The 18,185-nt window shown below is 41.2% G+C and overlaps 2 protein-coding genes across 3 annotated transcripts; one reads left to right on the top strand and one right to left on the bottom strand.

Moving 5' to 3' along the window:
* mthfd1b (methylenetetrahydrofolate dehydrogenase (NADP+ dependent) 1b) lies at window positions 1-14,141 on the bottom strand. 2 transcript variants are annotated; one of them, XR_003215187.1, is made up of 29 exons: window positions 13,932-14,141; window positions 10,473-10,557; window positions 10,153-10,212; window positions 9,989-10,042; window positions 9,520-9,656; window positions 8,538-8,638; window positions 8,268-8,404; window positions 7,754-7,865; window positions 7,544-7,671; window positions 7,335-7,432; window positions 7,046-7,219; window positions 6,345-6,481; window positions 6,198-6,244; window positions 6,007-6,114; window positions 5,833-5,907; window positions 5,643-5,745; window positions 5,469-5,545; window positions 5,153-5,293; window positions 4,990-5,058; window positions 4,701-4,812; window positions 4,388-4,527; window positions 3,751-3,792; window positions 3,456-3,556; window positions 3,187-3,364; window positions 2,979-3,086; window positions 2,690-2,842; window positions 801-960; window positions 588-713; window positions 1-505 (listed from the first exon to the last, which is right to left on the bottom strand). XR_003215187.1 is itself a non-coding variant. In XM_003447752.5 (28 exons), exons 1-27 carry the CDS (start codon window positions 13,967-13,969, stop codon window positions 624-626), a joined length of 2,805 nt encoding a protein of 934 aa, XP_003447800.1. In that variant the 5' UTR covers window positions 13,970-14,135; the 3' UTR covers window positions 1-505; window positions 588-623. The 2 variants fall into 2 exon arrangements, 1 of the variants encoding a protein (XP_003447800.1); XM_003447752.5 differs by lacking the exon at window positions 801-960 and having other exon boundaries at window positions 13,932-14,135.
* Window positions 14,142-14,313: 172 nt separating this feature from the next.
* Window positions 14,314-17,666, top strand: dorip1 (dopamine receptor interacting protein 1). Its single transcript, XM_003447825.5, has 5 exons — window positions 14,314-14,669; window positions 14,934-15,458; window positions 15,749-15,838; window positions 15,927-16,061; window positions 16,459-17,666. The coding sequence occupies exons 1-5, from the start codon at window positions 14,584-14,586 to the stop codon at window positions 16,640-16,642; spliced, it is 1,020 nt and encodes a 339-aa protein (XP_003447873.1). The 5' UTR covers window positions 14,314-14,583; the 3' UTR covers window positions 16,643-17,666.
* Window positions 17,667-18,185: the final 519 nt, after the last annotated feature.

Genomic DNA, 18,185 nt, shown 5'->3' with positions numbered 1-18,185 from the left:
TTTCTTTTAACAAGCCTTTATTTCAAAGATATGAGGAAATCACTGATTTTACAATGACATGGCCATTGAGCTCCACGGCAATGATGGCGACTTTTCGAAAAATGTTAGAGTGTTAATTAAAACAAAGACAGAGAAAGGAGATGGGATTAAACAAATTATAATTTTGTTTTAAGGCAGCATTTCGAAGAGTCCTGGCCTGACGAAGGGCACAGCTTGTTAAAGATTGAACTGAAGGAAATGCCTTTGGTGTGGTGCTCACAAAATATACACAAGTAGTTAGTAAATACAGCCTGGGCAATCTGAGGTGTGAAATGTGTATGTTCAGCCAGCAATATAACGGAATAACACGTGCCTGATAGCAGGGAGAAAGACTGTCCCGGTCTATCATTAGCAGCTTTACAGACGGTCAATATGAGAAACAACAAAAACAGCAGACGAGTTTGAGGTGCTTCCAGTTGGTTCTTCTTCACATTTCTTTGGCGCTCAGAGGGCTGATGGGAAATGTCTACACATTAAGAATGAAACAGTTATGATCTGTTGATGATGCACTCTGCTGCATGGCTTTATGTCTTAACTATGTTTCTTACCATCAAAGGGTGTGAGGACCTTTTTTTTTTTGTCCCTCAGAAGAGTCCATTGACCTGTTCAGTCTCGGGGTCCAGGTCGATGTCATAGAAACAAGGCCGAGTGGGGAGGCCAGGGATGGTGGGCATCTAGGATAAACCGAAAGAGAAAGAATTGAGTTTTAGTTTTAACTGATTCCAACCAGGTACTGGGATCTTTTGTTTTGTTTTTTTTACCTGCACTTCAACAACTTTTACTTGCCAACTCCAAATCTGAAAACAATTTTAGTGTAGCATGCCATTTTCTTTTTAGTTATGATGTTCCAAGTATCCAAGGATAACTAGATTGACTGGGTAGAAACGTCAGTGACATATAAGCTTGAATACGACTGCAGATCTGAAATCAGAGTAAGAAACTAGACTAAGAGCTTGTCTGAATGTCCCAGTAATAAACAAAACATTTTTTTGTCGATCAGTGTGATCAATGATGACCAATCTGGTTAAACAATTGAAGTCAGTTACCAAAAAAAGTGTTTATATTGTTTGCATTTTTTGTTGTGTTTTTTATTAATCATATTGTCACTTCCTAATAAAAGCCTCTGGGTGAGAATATTTGGTGGAAAAAACAAGGGATGGACCGATCCGATATACGGTATCGGTACTATGCAGTATGCATAGTAAGTGTAATAGAATAGCTTAAGTGTTTATAATTTTTTAATATATTTTAATTTGTCCTGGTTTGGAAATAAGCTATATTTCATGACGCTCCTGGATCAGCTGGAATAATACACTGTGACAGAAATAAATTAGTCAAAATATGATGCATCGGTCAATTATGCTTACCATTAATTAAGACTTTAAAAAACTCTTTTTTTAGTGTGGCATTATTAGTAATTGTCATTTAGGAAAAAGATCTGAACATTTCATATCAGCTTTGGACAAGATACAAGGTTTCCTACTTCACAGTAGCTTCACAGCACAAAAACTGTGACAAACTATCCGTATAAATGAACCGTATGCAGTAGGAATACTGGTTGCACCGGTTTACTACAACACTGTGTATGCACGCATGTTGCAAACACACACACAACATTTTCTACTTGAAATGAAAGGGACGGAAGATCCGGCTCTTCAAAATATGTCTCTGAGTATCTCGGTTCAATCTGCTGAATGATGTCAAATTAATCCCAGTTGAGCTTTTCAATGCTTCTTCTTTTTACCATTTCCACACCCTGTTCAGACACAAGAAGGCTAACAGTGTTTTTGTTAGTTATTGCCAGGATGCAGCTAATAATAAAACATGTGGGTGTAGAAAAGGCTTTGTTTAGATCCGGTTAGAGAGTCACACCAACATCTAAATGTGGGGTAAAACTATAGAGAGGAAGTCTTGATGCATGCTCAATCGTCCAGGTAAGTAAATCCCAAAAAGTTGATTCCATTCATCTGGCTGTAGCCTTTATAGTGGGAGAAAAATTACGTCACTCATCCAAGTGACTTCTTCAGTCTGACCCGACGGCAGGTTTCCCCAACTTTATAAACAGTTCATTTGCATAATGACTGTAACTAGCACCACTGACGAACAGTGGGTTGTGAGGTCATTTCCACTGGAGTAAATTTGGTTATCCCAGCTGGACATTTGTCAAAGCTAGGTAGACACCTAAAGAAAGCTCCAGCAGATCTAGAAGAGAAGGACAACTGTTGCCTAAGTAAAAACCCTTAGTGATCCCGTATGTGTCAGGAGTATCAGAACAGTTGAGAAGCATTTTCTCTAAACACAGTGACTCTGTGGCTTTTAAACCCTAAAACACGCTGCACCAAAAATGAATCCACCCCAAGGATCAGGTACTCCGGCACAAACAGAGTAATGTAGTGTACACTGTGCCAGGAGGATTGCCAGGATTTATACATCAGGGAAACCAAACAACCTCTGGCTAAGAGGATGGCACAGCACAGAAGAGCTAACTCGTCAGGCCAGGACTCTGCAGTCTATTTAGACCTGCAGGCCAGTGGACACTCTTTCTATGATGAGGATGTACACACCCTGGACAGGGAGCAACTGAAAACGTCCAGATGAACAGAATCAACTTTTTGGGGTACAGAAAGAAGGGAAAGGAATTAGAGCTTACTGTGCCAACCAACGGGAACAGAAAGCCAGCGCCCACACTGGCTCTGATGTCTCTGATTGGCAGGATGAATCCTTTGGGCACACCTTTCTTTTCTGCTTCATGTGACAGTGACAGGTGGGTCTTTGCCATGCAAATTGGAAGATTCGCGAATCCCTGAGAGAGAGGCAAAAAAGAAGGAACTTTACAAAGGTTGTCTCTTTGCTCTGTTTAATTACAATGTTCTCAACTGACAGCAGAAGCCAACAAACAGGCCTGACAGGACAAGAAACAACAGCTGAGGGATGTTCACCTGCTTGGTGTAGAGCGCCACCTTGTGTTGGGCCTCAGCCAGAAGCTCAATATCATCTGCTCCATAGATCTTCTGAGCAATTATTCGAATCTTATCAGCAATAGGAAGCTAAAGTGGAATCAAAGATAGATATTTTTAAGTCATAAATAAGCAGATCATGTGTTGTTTTAAAAGAGTGACTGGTGAAAATTAAGTTCGGAGCCCTTACGTCCAAATCATACAGGAACTTGAAGTTGCTAGGGGCGCTAGAGGCCTTCTGGACAGCCTCACCAAGTGCCACAGCACCAGCGCCACCCTCGGCCCAGTGAGAGCATCGCACGGCATCGAATGCTCCAGCAGCTTTAGCCATGGTGCACACCAAGTCCAGCTCAGCATCCGTGTCTGTCCTGCACAACAAATGAATGAGCAAAACATGCATGGTTATATATGTTATTTTATTATTCTTTTTTCTTTCTTTAATTACCATCCATCACTTACTTGAAAGCATTCACTGCTACCACCACAGGCACGCCAAAGTGCTTTGCATTTTCGATCTGCTTCCTCATGTTGTTGCAGCCCTTCTCCAGCAGATTAAGGTTCTACACAGAGGTACACAAAAACGTTCATTAAAAACTTACACAAAGCTTTAAAGGTTGAAAAGCTTGCATCATATGTGATTAACAAAGTAGGCAGACGTGGCTCAAGCATTCTGCACAAACTAATAAATAAACAATGCTATCAAAAGCCCCTTAGAAGAATATTATCACTGTTTTGGCACATTCTTTTCCATTACCTCTTCCACATATTCCTTAGGCAGTGGCATCCCAGCAGTGACCTAAACAAGAGAGACAAGAGAAATGTGAAATGTTTTAGTTAATTCAATAAATCCTTAAATTGTAATCAGCAGTGACTATTTTAATCCTCCATTTTTTTTATTCTTAATGATTACTAAGATGCTTAATTTAAAGATTAAACATAATTTTGTGGACAATTGTGCTGAAATTGTCTTCCGAATGGAAAATTGTGAACAACATTTAAAATTGTAGACAAATGAAAATGCTCTGATGGGTTTTTTTTTCTCAAAATAAAGTCGTTTATACACACATTGTTACAGTAGTGGATTCTCATATTGAACGTGCCCCATTTTGTGCACAGGTAATCGCCTATTAGCCAACAGCTCCCAATTCGCACTGTGCTAAATGCCCCATTTCAACTCTTGGCTCTATAAGATCTCAAAGAGAGGGGCTCTCTCTCTCTCTCACTTGGTATTCTCGGGCATAACTCTGGCAATGAACACCCGCCCACGTTCTGTTGAAATCTTCTATTTACAGGGAGCAGCCAATCGCAACAAAGTGGGAATTAAGCTAACACAGCTCATCTCACAGAGTGAATGAACTGAGGAGTGGCACCAGGGCAAGGGGGGAACTTACTGTTGGTCCTCCTCCGTGCATCTTTAGAGCTCGGATGGTCGCCACCAACACCACCACATGAGGCCTCAGGCCCGAGTAGCGGCACTTGATGTTGAAGAACTTCTCCATGCCGATGTCAGCACCGAAGCCAGCTTCTGTCACTGTTGCACATAATTGACACAAGCAGGAAAGTATATCAGAATCCAAGCCGCCAGGACTACTGACTACTATTATTCACTGACATTACATTGACTCCATCACGTTTACAATTAACATGTACGATATAAGCTAACCCTGTTAAAAAAGCTAAAACTGATTCTATTTATCAGCTTACCTACAAAGCCCTCAGGTCCAACCAGCTTCAAAGCAATTTTATCAGCCAGGATTGATGAGTTTCCGTGGGCGATGTTGGCAAAGGGGCCAGCATGAACAAACACAGGAGTCCCCTGTGGATTCAGATTACTCACATGAATTATTACAAAACTATTAATGCAAGTAAAAAAACAGCAGTTTGATAAACAACAATATCAAACAACCTGAACTACAGAGAAATGCTTTTAACGTGGTGCTCTCATGCTGCATATGAGCTGCATGGATTAGCATGGGCACCGTGTTTCACCCACCTCCAACGTCTGCATCAGGTTTGGCTTGATGGCATCTTTCATCAGCACAGTCAGAGCGCCACTCACGCCCTACAGAGAAAAATCCATCACTTTCATGAGTATCATTATCGCAGCACTTACGCTGCACGACGTCATGTCACAGCGAAGGGTTTACGGCACTCACCAGATCCTCGGTGGTGATGGGATCTCCCCTCCGACTGGTGGCTACGACCATCTTAGCCAGGCGCTGCCGCATGTCCTCCAGGCTGCTGGTGAGGGCAAGCACCGCCATGATTTCGCTGGCCACAGTGATGTCAAACTGGGCCTGGAGGACACGACAGTGCAGTCATGCAAAGCAGCACTAAAACTAAGTTTATTAATGTTTTTAGAATCATCCAAACCAACTTTCTTTCAAAGGTTGAACTGCTTTCTGTGTATTTTATGATGCTTTATGATACCATAAAAGAAATGTGCTGCCTTTAGAGAATAACCATCTTTACCTCTCTTGTGTATCCCTTTTCAGTGGGCGACTGGCCGATCGTGATCTTCCTCAGGAATCGATCATTAGTATCCAGCACTGAAGTGAAACAGAATCACATCGTAAGTATTTGTATAAGCTACACGATACACTCACAGCAGACCTGCTGAGGAGGCGACCTCTGTGCTGTTCATACCTCTCTGCCAGGTAACAGAGCTTGGGTCGATGTCCAGGCGGGCGAAGTGGTTGATCTCCTCCTCAGTGAGAGCAGAAGGCTCCGTCTTCTCTATTCCCAGTTTCTAAACCAAAGAAGAAAACTTAAATTTCAGAAGTGACCTGTGCACATCTAAATCAAAGCTTACACGTGCTGCAACTTGATCATTTACTTTGAGTCTGTTGATCTGGATCGGGGAGAACTTCCTCTCTCTTCCACTGAGTGGCACCAAACGGTTATACAGAGCCTAGATATTCACAGGGAGAGATGGATTATAGTGGTGACTCATTAGATAACTTGGAGGAAGTGTACTTTTTATACACCCATGACAGAAAGGAGAACCTACCTTGTCAGATTGGGTTGCTTCATGGAATATGCGGGCATCAATAGCAGCCGCCACCAAGTTATTGGCAGCTGTGATGGCATGAATGTCACCAGTGAGATGGAGATTAAACTGAAAAATCAAAATAATCAATTAAATGTTTTGCTTTCTTTGAACTGTTAGAAAAAACAACACAACACAACACGATGCCGTACCTCTTCCATCGGAATAACTTGAGAATATCCACCTCCTGCAGCACCACCTGGAAACAAAAGGAAAAAAATAAAATAAAACATACATGAATATGTCCCTGTAGTAAACATGGGCATCATCTCCTGAGTTTACACTCTTTCCAAACTCACCTTTAATACCGAACGTGGGTCCCTGAGAAGGCTGTCGGACACAAGCAAACACATTGAGCTTCATGTGAGCACCCATGGCTTGTGCCAGGCCGATGGTTGTGGTGCTCTTACCTTCACCCAGAGGAGTGGGAGTAATGCTGCAAATACAAAATGCTGTCAACATGTATGCCCAAAGCCCTCAAAGGCAAAACACAGTGTTGTCTTTGACAAATAGCTTTATCTCAGTCACTTTAAGCGGGGTTTTTTTTTGGTTGGTTGGTTGGTTGGTTGGTTGGGGTTTTTTTTACATTTGCAAAAATATAACAAAAACTTTCATCACCATACGAGGGGAGTTTTATGAGTGGATTCTGCAGACCACAATTGCAAATACAAAGGTGGCTTAATTGACATGAGTAGTTAAATTTGGGTTATACTGGCTCACTGCGCCATCTTGTGGCATGAAATGGTATTACATAAACATAAAACCCAGCCTGAGTTGAGTTCAACTTGAGCGGATCTCTCTTAAACAGATGTTTTGGACAACAAGCCAGTGTTTCTTTCTTAACATTCTGCTGATAGCTTTAGTTAACTTGGGGAGTTTTGAACTACACATGTAAACAGCCTGCCAATTTGAATAACTTCTACTTCCATAAACTGAGAACTTCAGTATCTTGAAATAAGATTTTGTCTACAGTCTACAGAGTGACTTTTATTTAACATACCCAGTGACCACTACATATTTTCCATCTGGCCGGGACTGAAGGCGCTTGATGATAGTCAGCTGGACCTTTGCCTTAGTCTTGCCATAGAGCTCTACTTCATCAGAAAGTAATCCCACTTCTCTGGCCAGACTATCAATGGACTTGGCTGCGCAGGAGCGAGAAATCACTATGTCACTGTTGGATAACAAAAGGCAAAAAGAAAATTAGCTTCTTCAGCAAGAGAGCAAAGATTGGGCTTCTGCATCAAGTTAATGAACAGCATGGCTATGGTTATGATAAGGAGGCAAACCTTGGCACTGGCTTTTGGAGATTGAGCGCGGTGTAAGAAATGTTCCACTTTCCTGCCTGATGGCTCTCCAGGAAACGCTTTGCACTCAGCACGGTGTTCTAAACAAGTAAACGTGATAAGAAAACGAAAGAAAGCAAAGTTTGTAATAAAAAAAAAATCTAACTCTTAATTAAACTTGATCAACTTTCAGGTTGTCAATTGGGCCTTACCGCCATCAGCATGGCCACAGTCATCGGTCCCACACCACCGGGCACAGGGGTGATGAAGCCGGCCTGCTCTTTGGCTGACTGAAAATGGACGTCGCCCACCACACGCTTTCCGCTGGATTTACTGTCATCTGAAAGAGAGACTCCAGTTGACCCATGCATCTGCTGATTATCTCAAAGGGAACTACAAAGCACCATGACCCGCATTAATACCTATAACGTGGTTGATGCCACAGTCAATGACCACTGCTCCCTTCTTGATCCACTCTCCTTTTACCATCTCTGCTTTTCCGATACCAACAACCAGGATGTCTGCTCTACCCACCTAGACAGAAACAGGAAGGGATAAACGATGAATCTTTATGAATGAAGAAAGTGGATTTTAAGCAATGATGCAGTGATGCTAGTGCAATAAATAAGGGAACACATGAATTTGTGTTTATACTGCAGGCAGTAGAGATCTGTAGTTCCTATGATGTCAGCAACTGCCAGACATAAACTGTTTAAAGACTAAAATATTTAATTAGTCTCCTCATGTAACAAGTTATGAAAATGTTGAATTTTCCAGCTAAGATCAAATGAGAACGTCAGTATTATTGGCTGCTGATGTATTTTTAGAATCAGACATGGACTTTAAACAGCTGCTCTTTATCTACATACTGTGCAGTTGTTTATACCTCTGTGTGTCTCGAGAAAGCCTTATAACACTTGTGTTTCTCTGTGTTACCTCTGCGGCAAGATCGGCGGTTTTAGAGTGGCAGGTGGTGACGGTGGCGTGATTCCACAGCAGCAAATCATGCATGGGTGCGCCCACAATCTTACTGCGCCCAATCACGACCGCTCTCTTCCCTGCCACAGAAACACCTGTAGAGAAGCGCACAGTCTGTGAATTCACTCAGGTCATAAACAGATTGTTGTTACTTTTCATATATTTACACATTATAGCATCATTATGACTGACTGCAGTTTTTTCAGGGTTATTAGAGATTTTGTTTACCCGTCTGTTTGATTAACTCCATGCAGCCATTTGGCGTGCAGGGGATGAAGCAGTCGCCCAGATCCCCACGGGACAGCTTCCCCGCATTTATGCTGGTCAGTCTGTAAACACACAAGAACATACAAATCACTGTAACCTGAACATACCCATCAATCTAAAAGCTTTTTAAAGGTACAGTGTGTAAAATGTCACTGCTATACTGAGTCAAGGGAATTCTGATTTCTTACACCTCGAAATTCAACTGGATAATCCAAGCTACGGTGGCCACTGTAGGACAAACAACTGTGGACAAACTTTTCCTCTGCAGCGAGTTGTTAGTTTGCGGTTTACCTCAGCTCTAAAAGTGTGCCATTTATTCGAGAAGAGGCTGTAAAACTTTGTAAAAGGAGTTCGACACCAGTCAATGAAGCTCAGTGAGGCGATTTTTCGGGGTTGCTGCACTGCTGTTCGCTGCTGTTAGTGAAACTTTCTTTGAAGACTGAACATTGTTGTATTCAAAATCTCATACGATGTGAGAATGTAATCACACTGTTTACCAGAGGGAAGTGGGATTTTTAGGATCACGCCTACCATTAGCTGGCATAATGCTTCCTTATAACCAGATGTTTTTTCATTAGTCAGCTGGCCGGAGACAGGAGTGTCACATTTCTAATCTGCTGAGAATAATTATTTCAAACAATATCAGGAATAAATAAGAATTTTATACACTTCTGCATGTTTTACAGGCCTGACATCTGTTCAGGAGATGAGGCCTGAGGTGAATAGGAAGAATATGACATTTTATCCAAATACTGGCCGTGTTGTCTCGCTGCTTTGTGTTTTGTTTGGTGGAGGGGACCCTTCATATGCAGAATGTATCTGTTTGTTGGAAGATGTAATTACAGTTTTTGAGTGCAACAGTCTTTCTTCTATTTTATAAACTCCAAAAAAGGACTTGCTGTAACTCTGAAATGAGCACACTTTTTTGTGTTGCTGTTCTTACCCATCTACGTCCTTCTCTGGGGCCACGGCGTTCGTGATCTTCTCGGTGTTGATTTCGTGGACTGAATCTAAAGGCAGCTGAACGATGAGGCCGTGGACAGAAGAGTTCTCGTTCACCTCTGTGATACTATGAAGAATCTGAAAGCAGGTGGGAAGCCTTAAAACACTTTATTGCTTTCAGGCTTGTCATGTACTGCATTCCCATACTGCCCCTGTATTGCTAAAGCAAGAAAAGCACCTGAAATTTCACTCATATCTTTCTGTGCTGTCAAGTATTGTGGGTTTTAAGTACTCATAGATTTTAGTGAACACAACAAAAAAAATCTATGCGAGTATTAGCCAATCTGTTTTTGCTTCAAGAAACCCTATGAACTATGCATGCTTCCTCCCGGCACACTAGGAAATAGTATGGCAGGAACAACTACTTGCCCTGGTGTTCATAAATGAGTATAAAAATGATTCTAACTCACCTCCTCCTCTGTTGCGGTCGTGGGAAGTCTCATATGCATTGCATTTATTCCAATCTGCACACAAAAATGCAGCTTAGGCCTAGAGCTGTGGCTCATTGAAACAATATGCAGAGTACACACACTGTACACAAATCCCTTGAGTATCAAAAAATTATTTTCTTTACCTCTGCTGCTGCTTTGAGCTTCATGCTGATGTACAGATTTGAATCATCGCGGTCTCCAACCTGAAAGACACATACTGCTTATCCCCCTGCATGTTTCTATGAAAGAACCCTGTGAAGCCCTGTGACACGTAGATAAAGCACCAGCATAAATGTCTGAATCCACATGTGCACACACAACATCAGTGCAGTGGCACACAGATACCCCGAGCCTTACCTGCCAGGTGCTCTCCCTAACGAACAGCCAAGCATGTGGAGAAATGTTTTTAGGGGGAAAAAGGGCATTTAGCCTTCAACCACAAAGAATTCCATCATAAACTTACCTGTAAAACCACTAGACCAGGCCTGAAGTTGGGATTCTTAAGTTTCATCTGCTCAACATCCTCCTTCAGACGCTCCCTCACCTGCCTGAGAAAACAAAATACAGCCAATTTAATAAGAGTTAGCAGTACCATGTGACCCAATCTGTACCATTTAATTAAAACAGTGACAGATTTATGCACCAGATCAATGCCATATGATGATCTTATTGTGAATCATTTTCCAAACTCAAACTATCATTCCGGACAATCACTCAGAAACGCGCGCTTATCTTTGGTTATTGTCTTCATTTTATCTTTATTGATTTAATGTTCTGGAGACTAGAAAACATGGCACTATTTTTTGCAAGGTGAAAAGATAAGCCGCAACTTAAAGATAAAGATTGGTTCAGCTGACTGTATTCAATCAAAGACAAGCCAGAAAACAGTGATTGCATTACCTGAACTTTAGCTTGTGGTTATTGTTTAGTTTCAGTTTCAGTTTTATTTGTCATATGCAAGTTAGCACAGGGTCAACATTGCAATGAAATGTGTTTGACGAGCAGCAGTCACTCAGCAGCATGGTACAGTAGAAGAAAATAAAATAAAATAAAATAATTAAACAAAAAATAGAAAAATAGTAAAGAGCAAAATATTAGAGAGACGTGGTAAAAGAGAAAAGATGACTAAATATATATATGTATCTATAAATATAAATATTTGTACACTAGTGATTAAATAAGAAAATCTTGAAAAGAAATATGACGGGGGGGGGGGCGGGGGGGCAGATGGGATATTGCACAGGAATGAGCAGCAGAAAATTACAGTATTGCACTTTTTAAATATAAATATCAATAACAATAAAGTGGAGTGACCAGTGCAGATTAAACAGAGTACTTGTGAAGCTGCAAGGTAGCTTGTGAGTGCGTCCTGTGGACTGTGTTGTGTGTGTTTAAGTGTTGTGGTTGAGGTGAGGTGTTTAGAATGTGTCATGTGTGTCAAAATCCTGATTGCACAGAAAAGTGTTTGCATGCAAATGAAACAAAGAAAAGACCCCAAAGTTCTAAAGAAACAGATGTGCATCATGTGAGCTGTAATAGGAGTGGTGATTAGGGCTGGGTATCGTCACTGATTTCTAGAATCGATTCAATTCCGATTCACAAGGTCCCGAATCGATTCGATCCACGATTCGATTTAATTCGATTCGATTCGATTCAATTCGATTTGAATCTGGGAAATTTTGACAGTCAGAAATATTATAATTCAGATCAGTACATTTACATATTTTTGTATCAATAAAAAGGAAGCAGACACACGCAAGACTTTATCAAAGGTGTGAGCGTCACATCAGATGCCTTTGTGTCAAAGTAGCTGAAGATAAAACAGAAAAACATGAAGGTGATTTTCCTGGCCTGGATTTTATAAAAATATTCTGCAGTACATCAAAAACGAAAGAAAACCATTAATCAACATATGAACGTTACCTCTGACGTTACAGCGGTTTTATTAGAGACACGGTTAAGCGTTTTGCATTTTGCGTAATTTTAAAAAGTTTAAATTTGTTCAGTATTGAACGGCAGAAATTAGGTTTTCTTTTCGGAAGTATGTAAAACGAAAAAAAGGAAAAAACAGCGGCGGACAGCGCTGTAAACAACGGTAGAGTTGTGCGTAACAAGCAAGCGAATAATGAAGAAAACAGATTTTTAGATGGGACACTGTTCTTGAAGTACAGAGAGAGAGAGAGAGAGAGCTGTGCATCGTGGTGGAAGCAAAACAGTAAAAGTCAGAGTGAATTCATGACGATGTTTATGTGAGGCGTAGTTTGGATCTTCTTTTGCTGCTGGTTTGGTCAATATTGTTTGGAGAGAGATCAAACTAACAGCTTTAGAATCAGTGCAAAAAGGGCGTGAACACCAAGCGCGGACCCGCCGACAGATCAGAATCTGCGAGCTGTCGGCTTTCAGCCCGACTGTGAGAAAGGCGACATCTCACTGATTCTGATCCGCGGGTCCGCGCTGTGTGTTTACGTCTTTGTGCAGAATCCGTGTTCCTGCTCTCATTTACTGTCTTAGCTGTTTGGTGGTTGTTGAAATTTTGTGAGATTTCACCTGAGATTCTGGCATTTCGGGCAAAATAAATTTATATTAAAAAATTGATTCAGGATTTTAATGAATCAATTTTACGTTATCCAAGCCAGAATCGATTTTAATCGATAAATCGTTTATAAAAACCCACCCCTAGTGGTGATGAAATACATTGTGGCACTGATTTGAGACACAGTTCAAGTAAACTTAGTCAATAGAGAAACTGATTAGCTTTAAGATTTATGTACACCAACATGCCTTCCCCCCCTTTTTTTCTTTTCAAGATGAGGTAAATGTGTGCAGAAAATCTTTTTTTAAAACATATAGCACAAATTATATATAATATGTATATAAAACAGGCTAATAAAATTTTATTTAGTTACAGTATTTTGCATATGACCTCAGTTGCTCTTTATTTTATCTACCAGCAGAGTGACCCTGAGGATCTTTCCAGTAATTAGAAAAAGCAATCACAACACTGAGTATTGTACCATAACAGATCTTTATCTCAACGGTGACTGGTACAAGTTTTCCTCATCAAACCACCAGGGCTCATATTCCTTCAAATACAAGTCATTCATACAGTGTGCAGTGAAGCATGTCAGCTTCTGTCAAACTTTGGAGATAATGAATAAAGATGACCCATGGGGAGAGCGGCTCTGTGGCTGCATGGCTTCTTTGTATTGCATAATATAATCTACTAATAACTACTGTGAGGCGGTCTTAACAAGATACAGGCTGCTATATCTTGTGACAGGCACATGCAGCTAGATGTTTTTTGTGTTACTGTTAGAAAGATTTTGCCTTTTTGCCATTTTTCCACTCATTCTCATTACTTGGATCTGGTCAAAGTTTTTTGATTAAAAAAAATGATAATAATTTTTAAAAAGGGTTTGCCTGGAATATCTGACTGTATAAATTGTATTTTTCCTCTTCAAATTAGGTCAGTGAACCAATAGGACAAAGATCAGAGCACAACGCCACAGCTTCTTGCATAACACCCCAGCATTTGCAATAATGCATTCAGAAGTTATGAATGACCAAAACTAACCAGTTAAGAAAATGAATCACTCAGATTTCCGCTGAATTTAGAGTCAACGCATATGCACTGTAAACAGTCTCTGCAGCCCGATGCGACTGATTTAACAGTAAAACTGTTAATTATACTGAGTTATGAAATCACTTCACGGCGTCAGACTGCTTACTTCATATATATAAGCTTGCACTTAAAATCCTCAGAGGATGCACAGCGTTTGAGTAAGATCAGACATCACCAGCTGCTAAGTTACTGTAACTTTGCTAGTTAGCTTCTTACTTAGCCAGTCACATGTTTCACAACGCTGATTACATTCACATGCATGCTACCTATGCTTTCATAAAGGTAAGGTTTGATACTTACGCTGAAACCTCTTTGCCGCTTATGATCTGAGCTGGCATCTTTCCCTGGGATGGTCTCTGCTCTTCTGGTGACTGTAGTAGCTGGTCTGCACCCTCACTGACTTACAAGTAGAGGAGCGTGGTCCGCAAGTGGTAATAACTACTTTGAAAAAGTTTCTTCAAAGTGAGTCGGAAAACGACGGTAACAGCGTAGACTCTGTCCACAAACCAACCCTACGGTGGAATATCAGCGTATTAACTTTCAGGAATAGAACAACGTAGTCCAACGTAGAATATTCGCTCTGCCTACCTAAATGGGTGGTGCTCGTGACAGCCAATCATATATCATCTTAAACGTACGGCTAGAATATATTGACCAATAGCACTTCTAGCTGTGCTCTAACATTCACGGTGAGGTCGGGGGCGGGGGCTGTGCAAAACTGGGGTGTAATAACGTGGAGAATCAGGAGAGGGCAGCACTGTATATACACACAGCTTAGATTAATATCATTACAAAGCTAACAGCACTGTTTATATAGGTCAGACTTGACGTCTACTACAATTTTCGATCCACAGTAAGGTGTCTTCGTTTACTATAAGGTGCGAGATAAATACCACAACTTATATTTTTGGCTTTGAGGTCCGACGTGAGAAATGAGGAAATACGGAGAGGAATGGAGAGTAGATTCTGTGTTTTGAACGACACCGAGGACCTCAAAACACGAATTTCAAATACTGAGAACAATCAACATTTCGAAAGGTAAGCTTATATAGTAGGTGATGGCTTGTTATCCTTTGTTGGGCTCCGACTAGTCCCTGGAGGGTAACAGGGCTTCACTCGCCAATTGCGTGGTTTGTTTTTGCTATCGCAGGATATTTGACCTACATTTGCACAGCGTCAGTTTTCCGAAATAAAGCAGATCAAATCCTCGGGGGCGATACATTTAACTTCGCCCTGTGTTAAAACGCATTTGTCTGAACTTTTGCTGGTTGGTGTGTGTATTTATTTACTCATTTGTTTTAGGTCCAAGACGCTTTTTGAAGAAATACGTGCCTCCATAAACAACAACGACGAGGAGGACCGCTCCTTCTGGAGGCCTGTACTCCCTTGGGGAGGTGTCTTTACCATCAAGGCAGGTCGGAAAGCCATATCATGCACGCCTCTGTACGTGGAAATCCAGCTCAAAAACACCTGCACCATCGATGGCTTCCTCATGATCCTGTATGTGATTCTGCGGGACAACCAAGGCTTTCGGAGGGAGCTGGCTGTCTTCCTGGGCAAGCAGTTTGTGGAGCATTTCCTCTACCTGATGGACTCCTGTGACTACACCACGGTGAAGATGCTGTGGATCTGGGACAGAATGTCTAAAAGGCAATATCGCTCTGAGATCCACCAGGCAGCCCTGGAGATCGACCTGTTTGGCAACGAGCACCAAAACTTTACAGAGAACCTGGAAAACCTCATGTCCACCATGCAGGAAAGCCTGTGCACCAGCTGGAGCTGTCCAGCCCGCTTCCAGGACTGCCTCAAAAGTACCATCAACATCAGGTAAACTGTATTTACCTACTATTCAAGTGTTTTGTTAAGACACAGTTGCTGCCCAATATATTTATGGGGTTTTTTTTCTGTATTTTATGTTTAAGTGCCCATCAGCAGACCTCAGCTGTGCATTGTCTTATGCCAAACTTGGCAGAAAGAATTACAATCAAGTGTTGTGATGTGTTTGCAATTGCAAGCACATTACTGTCTGCTCCTATGTAGGCACATTAATACAAGCTGTTAGATTATGATATTTTTCACATTTCTAAGAATTTCACTCTGACCCTTTTTCCTCTCAGTCCTCCTCACGAGCTTCCTCACAGAGACCCAATTCAGTCGGCTGTGGATGAGTTCTTCTGCCCCAAGCTCCTGCTCTGCTCTGAAATTGGGTGAGACACGGCAGGATCTTCATCATCGTTGTCTTTTTTAGCGCTGTGTTGTTGTACTTCCTTGACAATTTTTATTTATTTTAAACAGATGTGATGGTCTAAGGGAATTCTCCCAGAGGATTTTCTGCCACGGGCCTCCACCCTTTGTTATCCTCAACATGCAGCAGTGGAAGTCAGAGGAGCTGTCCTATGTCCCTTACCATCTGGCTCTCTGTCAGCACAGGTATGAATCAGAGATGGATATATCTACAGTAGGTTCTGCATTGCTGTTCATTCAAACGATGTGCCAGTGTAGCCTTCATGTTGCTCAGGTGGAGCCCGGCCTCCTAATGCTTTTACATCTGTTGAGCCAGAGGTCTGTACACAGTCATCATAACTGAATTAATGGAACTTTATTTATGATTCAGGATAGTCATTAAAATTAAAAATGTCCGATCACTATCCTGTCTGATCGGTGTTTAAATTTTAAATGTCATTTGGATCTTCTCCACTGCACTGTTGTGCTGTCTGTCTTTATTTGTTGGGATTTCTTTCATTGGAAATCAAAAGAGCAGCAAAAATATCTGGAAAAAAATCTACTTTCCAGTCTTGAGAACAATAAATGTTTTTCTTACCTGCAGGTACACACTCGAGGGTGCCACACTGTTCAACAAGGAGGAGCATCACTACTCTGCAGCCTTCCAGATAGACGGTTGCTGGATGCACTATGACGGTCTGAGGAACGATAATCTGATCTTGTTACACAAGCCCCCAGAGCTCCTGCTGCTGTCCTCTCTGGTCTATGTCCGCACCTCTGACAAGTGAACTCATCGTTTCTCAGGTGGACATAGAGTACAGATGAGCCAAAGTCTCAGCACACGCCAGAGTGATTGCATTCATCCAGTTTTTGGGTTTGGTTTTTTTAATATTCTGTCGTTACATTACTGCAGTGTTGTTCTTTTCTCACTGCATTGCTATAAGTTTTAATTCCTGTCCTGGGTTAGCTTCTCCTCGATTCAACTGAATGCTTGGTTAAAGCTTACTGTGCAAAATGGAAATGACATCTTTTTGGGCACGCTTGGAATCCAAGAATATAATGGACTATAATAGTTCTGGGTTGAGATATAAAAACAATAATACGAGTCAGTACTGAATTTCATAAACGTGCAGTGACCATCGGCATAAGATTAGTAGGTGAAATTGCTGTTTGGAGTTGATACTGACATAAGTTTTCAGTACAAGTATAAAAAGTGTTTGTTTTGGGGGTTTTTTTACTTCCATGGTTGATTTACAAAACTGTTAAACTCGCTTGCTGGCCGTGCATGCAGCGATGCAGACCTCTCAGCTGTTGTGCATCTGTTTGGCAGTGCTTTTCCATAATAACCACAGTATACTGGTTAGCACTTAGCACAAGCATAATGACACAGAGGGTGCAATTGAATCTAATTTGGTCATTATGCCAAAGAAAATATCCAAACTGCTAATGTACACACACGCAGTTTTTCCCATCTTCATAGTTCCAAAGGTCTGTGTACAATTCCTAAGTCCTCCCTGGTTCCTGCGCTGATCAGATCCATTTCATTCCCAACGCAGACACACCAGCGCACAAACATAAAAGTAAGCCCCCTTGTTACAGGGATTCAACGCAGTACTGTAATTTAAGCTTATGTTTATGCATTTCAGTCCTTTCCTAAAATTAAACTGGTGCTTTCCCCCCCCTACACACACACATTTACACTGTGGTCTGAGGAAAAACTACTAAGTCCCCCCCTACCAGGTGAACAACTTAAGGTTTAAATTGGAGGTAAGCATTTGCCAAAACAGGTGAAAGTATAAAATGATGCCAGAAGTAATCTGAAATTACACTACAAGCTGGCCTAGAAATCCATTCAGGCCACATGTATAAACCGATGAATAAAATTCAGGCATTTTGCAGCTTGTTCAGCACACAGCAGTCTCAAAATGTTAGTGTTTTGTTTGGTTTGGTTTGGTTTAAGTCAAAGCATTACTGTTGTCACACAGTGCCTCTCTCAAGGAAAGTTTAACATGAATCCAGTTGAGAGTTAAAATAATCTTGATCCAAGACTTAAGTTTTTTTTTGTTTGTTTATATGCTGACACTGTCTTTACAATACAAATACAGATATTTTTGAAACCTTGCCTGGTTCCAGTTTGTCGTGCTTCTTCACATGCATGCCAGGAAGAGATGCAGAAAAAGCAGGCAGTACCTTTTTAAGGCAGGCATTTATTTTAAACTGGGTACAGCTGCACCACATAAACAGACTTAAATGTATGTAAAATGTCTTCAGTCAAACATGAGAAAATGTGAAAAGCTACTGTTTTTAAACACCTAATGTTATCTTGTACTT

Source organism: Oreochromis niloticus, linkage group LG19, assembly GCF_001858045.2.
Source record: "Oreochromis niloticus isolate F11D_XX linkage group LG19, O_niloticus_UMD_NMBU, whole genome shotgun sequence".
NCBI lineage: Eukaryota > Metazoa > Chordata > Actinopteri > Cichliformes > Cichlidae > Oreochromis > Oreochromis niloticus.
The sequence above is the reverse complement of the archived record's forward strand: the minus strand, read 5'-3'. Positions and strand labels throughout refer to the sequence as shown.